Here is a 15,942-nt window from a genome sequence, read left to right on the forward strand (position 1 = left end):
TACTGTCAGTACCCGGAGATCGACGTCACGTTTAACGTGTTAATGAGTTGAAGTTTTCTGATTTGTTGAAAAACAGAATGATACATAATTTGGTCTACGTTCCACGGTGCAACAGATTTTGCTAACTCACATTCCCTCTGTGATGGCGCAATGCATCTAAACGTCGCTCGCGGAGAGCATATACGAAGAGTGACCTGGTAGTCGCAAAATAGCTAATGCCTATATTGTGCGGAAATGTAGGAGATTATCTTCTGTGATCAGTCAACCGTCCATGTATCCTCAAAATCTGTCACGTCAGGTCATTATGATAGGGATGCCATTTACCGCTATTCATAAACTCACCTATCACTTTTTCCAGATGATCAGCTTCGAATGACACAGTCACTTGTTTTGCAAAAGGCTCAACAGATTTATGTAATTCCGATTCTAGTTCACCCGTCGACTGAAGTTCAGTAACTACAACCCCGTACTTTTCGTCTTTGACTGTCTTAGCAATTTTTGTTAAGGGTTTATCAGTAACAAACTCTGAGGCAACGCCTTCCGCTAAGATCTCTGACTTTACTGCAATTTCCCGTTTAACAATGTCAGGTGTGGCAGTTACTTCCTTGGCAACGCCTTCAACTACATCCTTTGATTCTGTCTCGTCTGCTGTTACCTGAGTAATTATGAGACTTTGTGTAAGTTCGAAGCTCACATTTGCCTGCGTTGATGATTTCAGTTCATCTATGGCTAAAGGCTTCTCGCTGTCTCTCAAGATTGGTTGAGTTTGTTCCAGACTTTCAAATGGAACTTGTTTTGGAAGAATTGTTTTGCTTTCAGGTTGTTCCGGATTGACCAACTTTTCGGTATTCGCGGATGTCATAACCTCCATGGTCTGTGCGGCCTCTCGACTTGACAAAAGTGGAAACGCCTTCTGTTTTTTCGGTGCATCTTTGCTTTGTAAAATAATCTCGCTTTCATTGTAAACAATTTCAGAGACCGATACAGACGACAATTCTTCCAAGTTTGGCATTCCTCTTTGTTCTTCAGGTGCTTTTTGTTTCATGAGTTCGCCAGTACGGACTTCTGTCTGAATTTGACTTGTCTCAGCCACTTCTCGACCAGATAACTGCGGTATTGCTTTCTGTTCATTGGGTGCTTGCGATAATGTCAAAATATCTTCGGTTTCATTGGAAATTACTTCGGAAATAGTCACTGCTGCCAACTCTTCTAAATTCGTTGTTCCTGTTTGTTCCTTAGCCTCTGTTGTAAAGAGTTCATTCGTGTTGTCAATGGCGTTGACTAGTATAGTCTCGGCTATTTCTCTGCCCGACACGTGCGGCGAAGCTTTTTGTTTACCAAGTGTTTCACATTTGGGCAATGATTCCTCTGTTTCATTCGTAACTATTTGGGATATCGTCAATGATGTCAATTCGTCTAATTGTGGTTTACCTTTTTCTGCTTTAGGCATTTTAGTTTGGATGAGATTTTCCGTAGTCGTTGATGTTAAGACTTGAGTCGTCTCAGCAATTTCTCTACCTGATAGATTTGGCGTAGCTGTTTGATTCTTAGCAGTCACTGTATCTTCTAGTACACTTTCGATTTCGTTCAATATGACCTCACTGACAGTGACAGATGTTAATTCTTCTATTACTGGATGACCCATTCGCTCTTCTGCTTTTATCGGTTTCACCAGCTCCTCTGTATTTGTTGAGGTTAGCACTTGCAATGTCTCAGCTACTTCTCTGCCAGATAAATTAGGTTGAGCCTGCTCTTCCTTAGGAATTACTAATCCTGATAGCTCGAACTCAGTTTCGTTGGTCAGAATTTCGGTTACATTTACCGAACTTAAACTTTCCATTTCGGGCATAACTTTTTGTTTCCTGGGTTCGAATTTTTCTTGGAAAACTTCCTCGCTTTCTCCAACAGTCATCTCTACATTAATAACAGATTCTAATGTAGTTTGGGTTACCGTTGCTAGAGATGACGGACGTTTTGTTTCTTGTATTTCTCCAACATTTTGAATCGTTGCAACTTCCGAACTTTGAATACTGTCGAAAGTGGTAAACTCACTTTGTGCTGTGCCTTTGGTATAGTCCAATGAAATATTCAAATTGTCTTCTTTGTCTTCTGTTACTATTTCTGATATTTGCAACGGCTTGACGTCTTGTACGTGGATATCAGCTGTTTGAGTAGCTGGCATAAATGTTCCGTCAAATGATCTCTCAGCTTCTTCTGCTATACTTTCAGTTACAGTTATACTCTCAAAAGGCTCTTGTCCCATATGGACCGTTTGAGTTTTCGAATCGAAATCGGATACTCGTTTCTCAACTTCGATTTGAGACTCAACTACTGTTGTTTGTACTGAACCATGTTCTGTTACGACAGTACTTGTCGCTTCTTTAGAATCTAATACTTTTTCAACCTCAAGTGTAGTTTCTTGCTCACTTGACATAGTTTCTGTCACTGTAACACTATGACCTTCTTCGAACGTTGGAGCAATGGACGCAGTTCTTCTCTTTGTAGGTACATCAAATAGCTTTTCACTTTCAGCAACTGGAACTTCTTCTACAATAATAGGTTCGAGTATATCTTGTTTCAACGTTGCAGTTAGTTTGTCTGCATCATACTGTTTAAGCGTCCCGATATTTTGGTCGACGATGATCTCTGTTTTTTCGGCCACATCCTTGCCGAGTTGGCTTGTGTTGACAGAAGCCACGCTACTTTTGAATTCATTGACAGAAACTTGGCCTTCTTTATCATCAGTAATGACTTGAGTTACAGATATGCTTTGGCCTTCAACGAAGGAGACGCTGATTCGTCGGGTATTGGGTGCCATCTTGCCTTGGAAATCTTGGCTTATTTCCTCAGAGACAGCTTCTGTGACGCTTATGCTATCGAGAGTTGTTTGTACTGGACTTGCCTCAAATTTTACTGATTTTAATGGTGTTATATCTTCAACACCTTCGCGTGGCACGACTTCTGATTGTTCTGCAACTTGTTTTCCTTCGTAAGAGAATGTTGCCAATCCCTCACGAGGCTTTATTTCACTTGTAAGGTCAAATTGGCTATCTTGAGTTGTAGTTTCTGTGATGATAATAGATCTTTCCTCATCCAAGGCAATACGGGCTTTGCTAGTTTGTGGCTTGACTTCAACACGATCTATTTCTTTTTCCCCCAGAATTTCTTCAGTCAATTCTATCGTCTCGAATGGCTTTTGTCCCGCTTGAGCGATGCACGAAGCTGGTTTAATAGCTTCGATCTCACCTACATTCATGCTGGTGATAACCTCTGTATTTTCAGCAACCTCATGACCTAAAACTACTTGAGGTCTGGCCGTTTGGACCTTAGGTTTCTGAAGCTCGTCCAAGCGCAACTCTTTATCGTCGGTCACAATTTCAGTGACACTTGAGACACGCTTACCTTCTTCGACGGTTACATTGACATCGCGAGTTTCTGGTTTGAATTTACCTTCAAATGGTTTTTCCTGATCCTCTGCCATGCCCTCGGTAATTATGACACTTTCATACAATTCTTGGCTAGATGATGCAATTTTTACTTCAGGTTTCTGGTAGCCAACCTCACTGACTGAATCTTCAACGACAACTGCCGTCGTTTCAGCAATATCGTGTGTCTGATTGATGTTGAATGATGCCACATGTTTATATGGTTGTGGCTCAGGACTGTAATCGAATTCCTTATCACCCAACGTGACTTCAGAAATCGCTACTGTCTTTTCTAGTTCATAGTCAACATTTGCTATTCTGTTCTCAGGTTTGAGATCAGGAACCAATTGACTTTCCTTGTCCTGAACGGTCGGTTGTGACTGGAGTACAGAAATAAATGGTACCTGATTTGGCACAGCTGTTGAAAATGACAAAACTTCGTTAATTAGCGTGTCTGTGCTAGAGTCGATAATATATTCCATCGTTTGGGCAATTGTGTGAGCATGAACCAAACTTTCGTCAGCTGTCCTTGTTTCAGGTAGGTCCGAAGGTTTGTATTGGCCTTCTTTATCATCTGAGACTACAGACGATACTACTATACCTTGTGTCTCAACAACGGAAAGATCTGCAGTGGCCTGGTATGGTTTCTTATGTTCAGATAATGGTTCTTCAGACTCAGTTGCCTGAGTTTCCGACTGAACAATAGTTTCAAGAGGTATTTGCGTCGGGACAGCTACAGCTATAATTGGTCGCGTTTGTTTTAGTTTCTCAGTATCCATATCAGGGATAACTTCAGACTTTTCGGCAATAGAATGGCTAGAAATATCAACCGACGCAGTTTTCTTGTTTGGTTTTTTGAAAGGCTGCAATGCAGACTCTCTGTCTTCTGAGACAACTTCGGTAATGGTGACATTAATACTTTCGTTGAAAGTAACACTTGCAGAACTTTTTTCAATCACTGGTTTTTCAGTGAAATTAATTTCTGTTTCAGAAATGACAGCTTCAGTTTGAACAACGCTCTCAAATGGCAAATGTTCTTCGCTGGCTGATACTAATTCCGGTTTTTTGGTCACCAAGTTTCCGGGGTAAGTATCTGGTGTGATTTCAGTTGATTCAGCAACTCTGTGTGCATCATATGAAGACTTGGCTTGTTGTCCCTCCATTTTCGGCTTACCCAGATATTCCTGTTCCTTGTCCTCAGCTACAGTCTGTGTAACTGTGATACTAATACCTTCTTCAAATTCAACACCAGGTACTTTTTCATCTGGCTTGACAAAATCAGAAAGTGATTGTTCCAGTTCACTCGTTGATGTCTCAGAAGTAATCAAACTTTGGAAAGTTATGTGGTCAGAAGTAGCCGTGACCGTTTTTGTAATATCGCTGACCAGCTTTTCAGTGTTGTCTTCGGTGATTGTTTCTACTACTTCAGCAACGGGATGTGCCGAGATATCAAAAGTAGCAGATTGATCTTTCGGTTTTTCAGCCTCGGTTAACATGTTTGTATTGTCGCCACTGACTACCGAAGTTACAATTAGACTTTCTCCAACTTCAAACTCGAGTTGCGCTATTCTGTTAGCTGGCTGAACTTCTGAAAATGGTGCTTCCTTTTCTCGCGTGAGTACTTCCTCTGAAATGACTGTTTCAAACGGCAGTAATGTTTTGTTTGCATTTGCATCTTTCACTTCTTCAATTATAAGATCGGTTAAACCTGTGTCAGCTACAACTTCCATCTTAGTAGCAACTCCCTGGACTTCAAAGTCAATCGTGGCTGCAACGGAGCGAGGTCTGACTTGTTCTTCAAGAGTGCCTTCTTTATCCTCGAGATAAGGTATAATAATATTGACACTTTTACCTTCTTCGAAAGTCACATCCGCTTGTTTAGACTGCGGCTTGACATTTTCAGATAACGGCGCTTCCTTTTCTGATAGTGCTACTTCAGAGTGTTGGACTATTTCCAATCCATCGTGCTTCTGTACAGCAGTTTCTGATCTTATTTCAATTTCTTTGAATTCGTTGGTACTGTTGGAAATAATTGTCTCTTCAGTTTGTGCGACTTCGTGACCCGAAAGTACCTTCACATTCACTGTGCGCTGAGTGGGTTGTTCGTTTGTTTGCAAAATAGTTTCCTTCAGCTCCGATAGTACCTCGGTCACTGTGACGTTTTCTCTAGTTGCAACGTTAAGGTCTGCAGTTTGCATTAGCGGCTTAGCATCGTCATCTCTGGGTTTTTCTCCTTCACCAATATTAGTCTCGGTAATAATAAGCTCATCGAAAGCTTCTTGATTTTCACTTGCCTTTTTGGCAGTAGGTTGTTCAACCAACATTTCTCCTGTACTGTGCTCAACCATTGTTTCATGTTTTGTCGCAATGGTATGCCCAAGAACGGATGGTTGGGCGGTGAAATCTTGTGGCTTGGAATCTGATGTATACAAAATTTCAGCATCATGTGGTATTACTTCAGTAACATTAATGCTAGATTTGCTTTCAGACAGTTCGACGCTTGCAATCTTTTGTACAGGACTGACATCTTTGTTGTAAATACCTTCTTTTTCAGCAACTTCTTGTAGTGTTACTGTTGCACTTTCCCACGGAAGTTGCGACAAAGTTGCTGTTCGTTTCGTGGGACTATCTTCCACAATATCTCCCGTCGGCGACTCCGTCCGCACCTCTTCCTGCGTGATTGCAACTTGAGTGGTAAATTCTGGGCTTGCGAACACTTCCTTTACATCTAGGTCTTGAGAACCCTCTACCTCACTTTCAGTCACAATAACTTCCGTTGTATGAATACTCTCGATTTCATTAATGCTCAGCTCTGCTGTTTTAGCATCAGGCGTCTTGTGTTGTTCAACGGGTGCCAGACCTTCATCCGCGATCGTTTCATCAGTGACAGTTTCTTGAAGGTTCGTTTGATTGACCTTGGCCGTTACTGTGATGGGACTATCTACGTGAATTACACCAACGTTATAGTCAGGTTGTGTTTCCTCTACAAGAAGAGATTGCACTGTATGGTCAGTCGTGGGTTTACCTTTGTGAGACTCAGGCAACTCATAAACTTTCAGATTCCCCTCTCTTTCTATGGACGTCGTTTCATATATCTCGCAAGTTTTCACCGGATTGAACGAAGAGTCTACGGTAAGCTCTTCAGGTCCGACAATTTCTTGCATCGTACCTTCGCGTTCGTGGATCATAGTCACCTGATCCATTCTAGCCTCAGATACTTGGACAGATGTGACGGTATTTTCCGTAACATACTTGAGAATATCGGTAAAGTCTGACGGTTGATCAGCCGTATGAATTTCAGATACTTCGACATACTCCTTTTCACGTACTGACGTTTCCGCAAGGGCAGTTGTTGGCTTTTTATCAGGATTGTACTCCCCTTCGGATTCTTGGATGATTAGCGTTGATATCGAACTAGTCTCTAGTGGAGTAATCGTTGTTTCAGCTGATTTTGACACGGGTTTCTGCTCCAATGGCAAATCATTTCCTCTCTCGGAAGTTATCGTCTCTGAAGTGATGACTGAGCTCTGTTCAATAACATTGAACTCGGCTGTTACTGTCTTGCCCTCTCCGATCGTCAGAGCCGATTCTTGTTGTTCCGAGTCGACGGTTGACACAGTTATACTTTCAAGCAGATTGACATTCGGCTTCGCGTTGTAAGAGTCAACAATTCTATCGGGTAAATAAATGCCCTCGCTTTCCTGGACAGGTTGTTCTTGGACGATTGCTGTCTCGCCTGTAGAAACAGCAACGTCAGCTTTTTGAGTCGGTGGCAACCTTCCTGGCGTATAGACCCCTTCTCTTTCCGGCGCGTTCATCTCTTCCGTGATTCTCTGTTGTTGCGAAATAACAGATTCCGTCGCTACTTCCGTCGGCACAAACAGTTCCGGGTAGTACTTACCGGGCTTATCCTCTGCGAGAACCTCTTCTACTTGAAGAGGTTCCGAGGATGATATTTGAACCCTTGGTTTAGCGGGCACAGTTTTCAGAGGTTCCAGTTTTTCCTCGGCCAAGCCCTCATTCACCTCATACACCGACAATCCTTGTTGCGGAAGAATCGTATCTTCAGCTTTGACCATACTTGGGGTGACGAAATCTGACGTCGGGACTTCATTTTGATTTACTGTCGTTTCGCGCACTTCCGTTGCTTCGTGCAAAGTCAAAGAAGACTCCGCGATTTTAGTTACATCCGGTTTTACACTAAAATCTGTTGTCGTCGTGTCTACTAGGGTCTCGCTCACGATCAAGCCTTCCGATGGAATAAATGCTGGCTTAGCCTCAAATGAGAGTGGTTTAACAATGTCTGCAATGTCACCCGTGGTCGTCTGAACGTTTGTCTCATAAACAGTGTATGGTTCTATTGGAGATATGGACACAGATGCTTTTCGAATGTCTGGCTTAATCTGAGAAATATTATCGATCTCTTGCTCCTGAGTTCGAACAAATTGTTCGGTTATCGCATTCACCGTATCCAGGGTAACCTTCGCTGTTTCCGTGTTTGGCTGTCCACCAGCTTGTTCTGTTGTTTGGTCGATTGCAACTATTTCGTTCTGTTGGCTGGGAACGTTAAGGACGAGGCTGGTTATCGATTTGTCAGGCACGACGATCAAGTCTTCAATTTCCTCCAGCTTCAGCTCACTTTCGCCAACGTTAGGCTTTTGAGTTTTCAACGTTTTTCTAGTTATCTCGGAACTATCGACAGTGACAATTTCTTCTACGACTTCTTCTTCTGCTTGACCACGCCGTTTCTTCTTGAGAAGCGATTTTCCTTTCGAATCCCTCTCGACTGTGAATGTCTTTTCCAGATGCTCCTCCATTACGTCGGATTCCTGCGGTTTTTGGTCCGTGTGTATTTCTACAATCTCAACCCCCTCATCCCTATTTTGTGGTTTTTCCTCAATCGGTGTGTGTTCCACTGGTTTTTTGTCTTTACGCTTGCGTAGTGTTGTGTGTGCTTGATGAATGTCCTCGTATTCTGTGGAAAGTATGTGAGAATTCTTGTGTCAGACATTTTTGGGTATGTGTATATATATATATCTTGTGCCTGTCATTTCATTTCACCTCGGTTCATGCGACGGATACAGTACACCAAATTTTTTAATTTTTTTTATCATTTTTTTTTTTTACTTCAGACCGTGCTTAAACGAAAATCTAAAAATGTGGACAAACAAACAGTGGAATGTCACGGGCAGAATTGGAGCGTACATATAAATAATGTGTAAGTGTACATTGATCGTTGTCTACTTCATGAGATCACCGTGCATATCATTAAGCCGTCCGCATTTGTAGGCCCGGATAGAAGAAAAATTACTGCACAAGTATTGGCAAGATGAATTTATACGCTTGAATGGTTCAACGGTCTCGACAAGAATTTAATTTCTCAAATACGTACTTGTTATCCCTTTCAAATTTTTTTCTGAATATAGTTGAGCAATAATTGCACGTTCCATGTGCTGGAATTGACTACAAGAAGTCAATTAGAATTTTTTTTCGGCCCTTTTTGACAAGGTGATCTTTGAAGAAAATTTTAAGAGTGTGTGTGTGTGTATAACGAGTGGCATGCACGAGCATCCAGCAAGAGTGTATAAGTGTGGATCACTGTGTTTAAAATAATAAATGAATACAAGAAGTCAAACCAGCATGGACATTCAAATAATAAACAATCGTTATTATATGGAGGTAGTTTTGAGATACTGTGTTATGCACCACATTCGGTAATCCACGCTACAAGGATGGATGGTACAATGTGCAATCGGGATAGAAGAAAAATTGTATGATGCGCTCGACTTTTCACATACACGTGTAACATGCTGTGACGTCAAGTTTACTAAGGAATGATTTTTTATTAAAAAATTTTTTTTATATCATTTTTGAATTACTGTTGGTAGCTGAGAGTTTATGATCACAATTAATTCTACACGTAAAGATTGAAGAAAAATAAAACTTATAGAAAATAATCATGGCGTGTCAGTGAATTTACCCTGAAACCAGTTGAAAATCATTCTTTTCCAATAATCCATAAGCTACCAAATGATTATATTTTTAGCTTCAATTTTATAATTTTTCAATTATTTGTGTTACATTGCGAAACAAGTGAACACATATACTTATATAAAAACACTCGTACGAAGCAGTAGTTTTATACTTACACTATTGAAACGTCTGCAATGCGAAGCGAGTCAAGCACATATATCGACGATGTTTGCAAGATACTATATATTTTATGAAAAATTTTAAGCATTTAATATACAACGTATCTTTTAATTATTTATTTTTGTTTTCTTTCACGTTATTTTGTATTGGAAGCATAGCGGCATAAGCTGAAAATCGGCCAAAATAATTCGTACAAAGCTTCATGCATCTGAAAGTATATAAAAACAACTATACGTAACGAATAAATATCAAAGTAAGGCATGCAATATAATATTATCACACTTTTAAACTGTTGGAGAACTTTTAACCGTAATTATTATGGATTTCAATCGAGAAGCAATTTGATAACTAGTTTGTCTTATTGTAAAGCAGCTGAGTTCTACAGCTTTTACACATACATCATATGTTCGTGATTTTAGTAATGACTATGGCTACTCTCAATCCATTGTTATCGATTATACTTGTTTGTTGACGAAGCAAAAGATTTTCAAAATTTCATTGGCAGGAAAATTATTGTTTCCGGCTTTAGAATATTGGAACCAATATAGTAAAAGAATTGATAAGTCGACAGAAGTAATATAAAATATTCCGTGCAACATGATAGCAGAATTCATCCTCAAACCTTTGATATCCTGAACATCTTCAATTTGCACCAATTTTTTCTCATCTCTTCTCTCTGAAATAAAGTCAACAACAAACGGATTCATCAGTCAGGGATTTTGAATAATTTCAGTCTAAACACTGTTAAAAAATCAACAATTTTATTAAATAGTGATCAATTCAATACATACAGACACAAAGACAAAAACTTAAATACCACGAGTCAAAGTAACCCGTTTAATTTGTACGAAAGCGTGCCATTTAATAGCACGTTCACAATTCAACATATTTACAAAACTCTACGAAACATCAGCCACGCAAGCTCGAATTCAATAAGCATTTCACGTTTGCGTTAGATTTCTTATATTTCACAACTTGATGTATTGCTCGTTAGCTCAAAAAAAGCAACATTTTGAGTGACACGCCACACAATCCTGACTTACCCATACGATACACTTCCTCTCTTTCCACATCTACTCTCTGCATAAAGTGCTGCTCCGAAATAATCTGTGAATAACAATCATACGAGTTCAGGACACTCGTCACCTTGTATCGTCACGTCTGCGTCACCGCATGACAGTTAAAAGCATCGTAATATTCACTAAAAATTGTGCGATTAATGCATCGCGGTTTTTACCTCAGTTGCTTCCGTTACCTCCCAGGCATGTGGTCGGAAGTCTTCGGGAGCAAAGTGGGTGATGACTTCTTCGACGGTGGCATGCTGGAGCTCGACCATTCTCATGAATGCTCGGAATCCAACAGTGGCAGCGACGATGCTCTCATCGGCGGTTGTTTCCTCAGTCAAGACTTGAGTAATCAAGGGCCCATGGCCTTCCCTCTCGACCAGTTGAACCAGAGCGCTCTGAGCATCGGGTGTCCTCAAGGCTGGGAACTTGTCCGTCTGGTACAAGCTCTCGTTTATCTCGTTCACCGAGACACCTTGTCGTACCAGGTAACCAATCGTGGCCAATTCCCTAAGCGGTGACTCACCGGGGCCAAATTCGGTAGCGTTTAAGACCTCCATAAGCTCGTCGACTTCCTTGGCAATTTCTTCCTTTTGTTCTACTATCACTTGCTCGACCCTGACCTCGGTCACTGTCACCTTTTCAACAGCTTGTTGTTTCTTCTCTGACTTTACTCTCTTCTTCTTCGGCTTCTCTTCCGATGGTTTGACCACTAAGTCCTGAATTGTGTCTTCTGTTTTCACTTCTGAAATTTCGACACTCTCCAGCTCTTCCACTACCGGCTTAGCCCGATCTTCAGGCCATGACTTGATCTCTTTCGGCTTTTCGTCGATCTTCTTCAGACTTGCGGTAGCTTCGGTGGAAACTGGTTCTTGGATGGGAATCACTTTCTTAGCCTGGGACACCTGATAGAAAATTCGCATTTTACTCAATATAGATGTGATTGTTCTTCGTCAGAAGAATAAAACTTCATGTACGTCGGATCGAAATCTTACCTCGCGTCTTTCCTCTTCAATAGTTTCGGTGCTTTCGAACACCTGCACCTCTTGAACGTCGACGATTTTCCTGTATTATGGTAAATGTATTAATATCGTCCATTGTCGTTCAAAAATCTGATTTTTTTTGCTAAAAAACAATATTTATTTCACTCACTTGTCTTCACGCTGTGATAGCGGAACGCCTATTTCTTCAACCGTCGTTGTCTTATCGACCCTCACTCGTTCTGGCTTAACTTTTTCCTTTGTAGCATGGGCTTTCTTGATTTCATGCCTCTTCTTCTTTTCCGGCTTCTTTTCAGGCTTGACTTCTTCCGGCTTTTCCTCCTCTTGTGGTTGCAGTGGAGCTCCAGTGACATCTGTTAGAAGAAAAGTTTTAATTGTAATCAAACACAAAACGCTAATAACCTAAGCCCTAAGTACTGGCATCGAAACGCCTTTGTGAAAAATATCGTTATAATCTTACCGCTGACGTTCAGCCTGGCTTTGGTGATGGCGAGACCAATATCACTGGTAGCCTTGCAAACGTAGATTCCATCGTCTTCTTTCGTGGTCCGCTTTATCGTTAAGGATGTCTTTGAATTACCCTTAAGTCGTACTTTTAAGTTCTCGGTGTTGCTTACGAGTTTGTCATTCTTGTACCAGACTACATCTATAAAATGAAAAGAAATTTTTACTACGTGAAGCGGTTATATGGAGAGATAAGCTCTTATACCAAACTCATTGTAAAATGGCATATTTCTGAATTGAAATGATACAACGATGACTGACCTGGCTCAGGGTTTCCTGAGTATATGCATTCAAATTCTACAGGTTCTCCTTCTTGAACATATGTAGGGGTAATTTCTTGAATAAATCGCGGTACAGATTGTGTAGCTGAAACAAGAAAGAAGAAATGTTTCAAATTTATAAACATCCAAACTCACAAGACGTAGACATTACCATAAAAATATTTTTGAGTTTTACCTTAACATGAACTTTGTCGTGGCATGGCTGATGTAACACCGTTGTCAGTAATCTAGTTACAATAAACACACACAAATCCATGCATAATTATTATCAACATAGAAAATTCACACAGTTATTCATACTTCGATCCTGGTAGTTCGTAGATTTCATTTGATTAAAACATAAGTGCATCGGAGTGATTCGCTATGGTTTTCAATATCTACTCAGAAACAATTTATTTTCTATGGATTCGAATAAAACTGGAAGCGGGTATTTTTCGATAATTTTCAGATGATTGATAAAAAATTATTACCTATATTGAGACTCACAGTTAGATTGTTGTTAGTTCAAATTAAATACCTGACATGGTGCCTCTCTCATCCTCACTAAGCGTGTCTCCAAATGAAATCGCAGTTGCCGAAGCGTCTTCCGCTAATCCGAGATTTCCACTGCACTCGCTTTCGAGCAGTAAAAATTCCTGCAGCTCTTCTTGACTGTCGACTGTGTGTAGCTGCTGGAATCCTTCGAAATCAATTTCTCTTGGTTCAAGTGGATACATCCTCGGGTCCATCAACCTCTTGTAATGATCGCTCGATTTTTTCACAACTGGTATTCTGGACCTTGGGTAAGTGTGATACTTCCGACTACTGTCGTACGATCCTTCTTCGATGTCGGAATACTCGTGTTTCAGATTCTTCAATCTATTTTTACGTAGGCAATATTTCGAATCCGACTTTCCTTGACTGCTGCTGCTCGTCGAGGCCTCGCTGTTCTCCTCTATAGGTGACAAGTAATAATTAGTCATAGGACTTTCAGAGTATCCGTGATAGCTTTCGGGATTTATTTCTGATATCGAAAGATGGTCACGCGGCTCAGAATCGGCAGTTGTTTGCTTCGTTTTCGGAAGTATTTCATTAAAGTCAAGAACTATTTTTCGTTTTAATGGCTGCTTGATTTTCCGATCAATTTTTTTTACGGTATTCGGCGGATTTTTTTTCTTTACCCCAATCATTTTCTCAGAACTTGTCGACATCTTGTTAGGATTGTTAGTTGGCGATATTGTTTTCGCTTTGGTCGGGGATGGTAATTTCTGCTTGCTAATCTTCATAGGGAAACACGGAGATCCAATCGATTGCTTCGATGACACGGGTTTGGTTAAAGTTCTCTCTTGGGCTGAATCTTCTTTTACCCTGTTTTGTGGCGAAATCTGGCTCAATTTTTTTTGTTCAACAATTTTCTTCTTAAAAATTTGCGTATCTTCTGAAGATTCCTGTTGCATATTTTTGCTCTTCACTTTTCCAGCCGTCTTATTCCACAAATTCACAGATGCATCTATTTTTAACACATTTCCTACGGCTGATGTTTTTGCTGTCGTTTGGTTGGTAATTTTAGTTGTTCCTTTCTCACTTTTACTTTTCACCGTTCGTTTAATTTCCGATTTCTTACTTATAGCTTTCACAGTGCTTGTACGATATCTTTGTTCAGGAATGATTTTTTCCTCTGTACAATCGTCGTTTGTATCCCTAGCTAGATAAAACTTTTCTTCCGAATTTTCTGTTGTAATACCACATAACATGTCTTTTTCATCTTTCGCCTGGTCCAGTGTGTCACTTGTGAAAAACCTTCTACCTGTCATAATACCCTCTTGAGCTGAGAATCCTTCCCGTCTGATTGAGAGAATGTCTAAACTGTCCGTGGAAAAATTGGATGCCTGCACACTGAGCATGCTACATTGAGAATTTCCAACATCACTCTTACCTCGAAGAGCTTCTTGCATTTCCTCCATATGGGTAACCCATTCTGGTTTTCTGTAATCCTTCGTTCCGAGAATACCTGAGATACAATATCGGTTTGTAAGTTTTGTGTCGACAATTTGACTGCGCTGCTGATTTGTAAAAGATGATAATTAATATTTTTGATAAAAAGAAAAATACATGTACATAGATATTGATCAACGCTCCTTGAGAGTGTTATCATACACAAAATATTGTAACGCTGTTAGGTGAAATGTGGTAATATGTATAAGATTGTTGTGTTTTATGTGAATGAAAAATCGGGAAAGGGTGCGGTGGATAAAATACCAATCGAACATTCCGTTTGGCGTGAACTGAAAACAACTAGACAAAATATAAATTAAACAGTTTAGATTGAATGTGATTATATCAAAGTCTATACCTCCTACAGATAGATATGTAGTCGTTGTCGAGACGCCCAAAGGATTGTGCGCCTCGAACACAATTTCACCGGTATCATCCGGATATGCTTCAGTTATTGTTAACACCGATGTTCCGTCGTCAAATTCTTCAATTTGGAACTCTTCTGATGGAACTATCTCCGTGCCCTGTTTGTACCACTTTCCTTGTGGCTTGGGCTTTCCCTTGACTTTAACTTCCAATCTGTAAAGTCGAGTGTACCAGATGCTTTATTTTTGCACTTTTCACGCTGTATAGTATGATCCATACAGGTTCATCAACAAATTTGCCAACTCACCGAGTTAATTCGCCATCTTTTGTAGGAATTAACTGAGGAAGTTTCTTCGTTATTTCTGGTGCAGAATCCTCTGTGTCAGTATCTGAGAGTGGAGTCTCCTGAATAAAAAAAAAACATATTCATTGGTTAAATTGTTTTCAACAAGAATTGTACAATGAGTTAATCAAGTTGTGCTCGGTTATGTCTCACCTTAGGAGACAGCAGATCCTCTTCTGAGCCACTCTGCCCAGTGATTAGGGAAGTTGCAACAATCGATGACGCTATCTCTGAATCCGGTACGTATTCGTATGCTTGAAAATAAGTTGTTCGAATGAAAAACAAGCAGTGAAAAACGAGTTAGACTTGAATAAACACGACATTTACCTTCAACCACGAGAGACGTGGTGCAGACTGTTTCGCCAACAGGATTAATCGCTTGGCAGGTGTATTCGCCAGCATCTTCAGGGAAAACTTCCGTGATTGCGAGACTGCAAACACCCTCGGTATCTTGAAGAATGGTAATTTCTTTTCCTTCCTTGATCGGCTTGTTATCGTGGAACCATTCGACTTTAGGGATTGGTTTACCCTGAACGATGCAGGTCAGGTTAACGCTTTCGCCGTCCATGACCCTGACGGGTGATAATTTTCTGACAAATGTGGGTGAAAGCAGTTCAACCGTTTCTTCCCAGGTTTCATCGGTAATGTTGACACTCGCTGTGCAGGTTACAGATCCAGCAACGTTCTCGGCGCGACACGTATACGAGCCAGCAAATTCTGGGACAATCTCTTTGACCAGAAGAACGGATCGATTTTCTAGCGTCACGATTCTTAGCTCAGGGGATGACTGAAAATATGAAAGACGTAATGACTAAGTTTGATATTGAAAAG

At 40.5% G+C, this 15,942-nt stretch overlaps 1 protein-coding gene across 3 annotated transcripts in view; it reads right to left on the reverse strand.

The window, feature by feature from the left end:
• LOC107220428 (titin) overlaps window positions 1-15,942 on the reverse strand; it is a 67,029-nt gene that overhangs the window by 40,951 nt on the left and 10,136 nt on the right. The window contains exons 3-15 of one of the 3 annotated variants that reach the window (XM_046732918.1): window positions 15,439-15,898; window positions 15,265-15,365; window positions 15,076-15,173; window positions 14,761-14,981; window positions 14,344-14,418; window positions 12,409-12,513; window positions 12,104-12,289; window positions 11,795-11,996; window positions 11,638-11,707; window positions 10,816-11,547; window positions 10,622-10,685; window positions 10,201-10,254; window positions 343-8,400 (exon numbers count right to left, since the gene is read on the reverse strand). In XM_046732918.1, coding sequence (XP_046588874.1) covers window positions 343-8,400; window positions 10,201-10,254; window positions 10,622-10,685; window positions 10,816-11,547; window positions 11,638-11,707; window positions 11,795-11,996; window positions 12,104-12,289; window positions 12,409-12,513; window positions 14,344-14,418; window positions 14,761-14,981; window positions 15,076-15,173; window positions 15,265-15,365; window positions 15,439-15,898 — 10,426 coding nt within the window. Of the gene's footprint in view, window positions 1-342; window positions 8,401-10,200; window positions 10,255-10,621; window positions 10,686-10,815; window positions 11,548-11,637; window positions 11,708-11,794; window positions 11,997-12,103; window positions 12,290-12,408; window positions 12,514-14,343; window positions 14,419-14,760; window positions 14,982-15,075; window positions 15,174-15,264; window positions 15,366-15,438; window positions 15,923-15,942 lie in introns of all 3 variants that reach the window. The other 2 variants (XM_046732917.1, XM_046732919.1) reach the window with 2 other exon arrangements.

Source organism: Neodiprion lecontei, chromosome 2, assembly GCF_021901455.1.
Source record: "Neodiprion lecontei isolate iyNeoLeco1 chromosome 2, iyNeoLeco1.1, whole genome shotgun sequence".
In the NCBI taxonomy this organism is placed as follows: domain Eukaryota; kingdom Metazoa; phylum Arthropoda; class Insecta; order Hymenoptera; family Diprionidae; genus Neodiprion; species Neodiprion lecontei.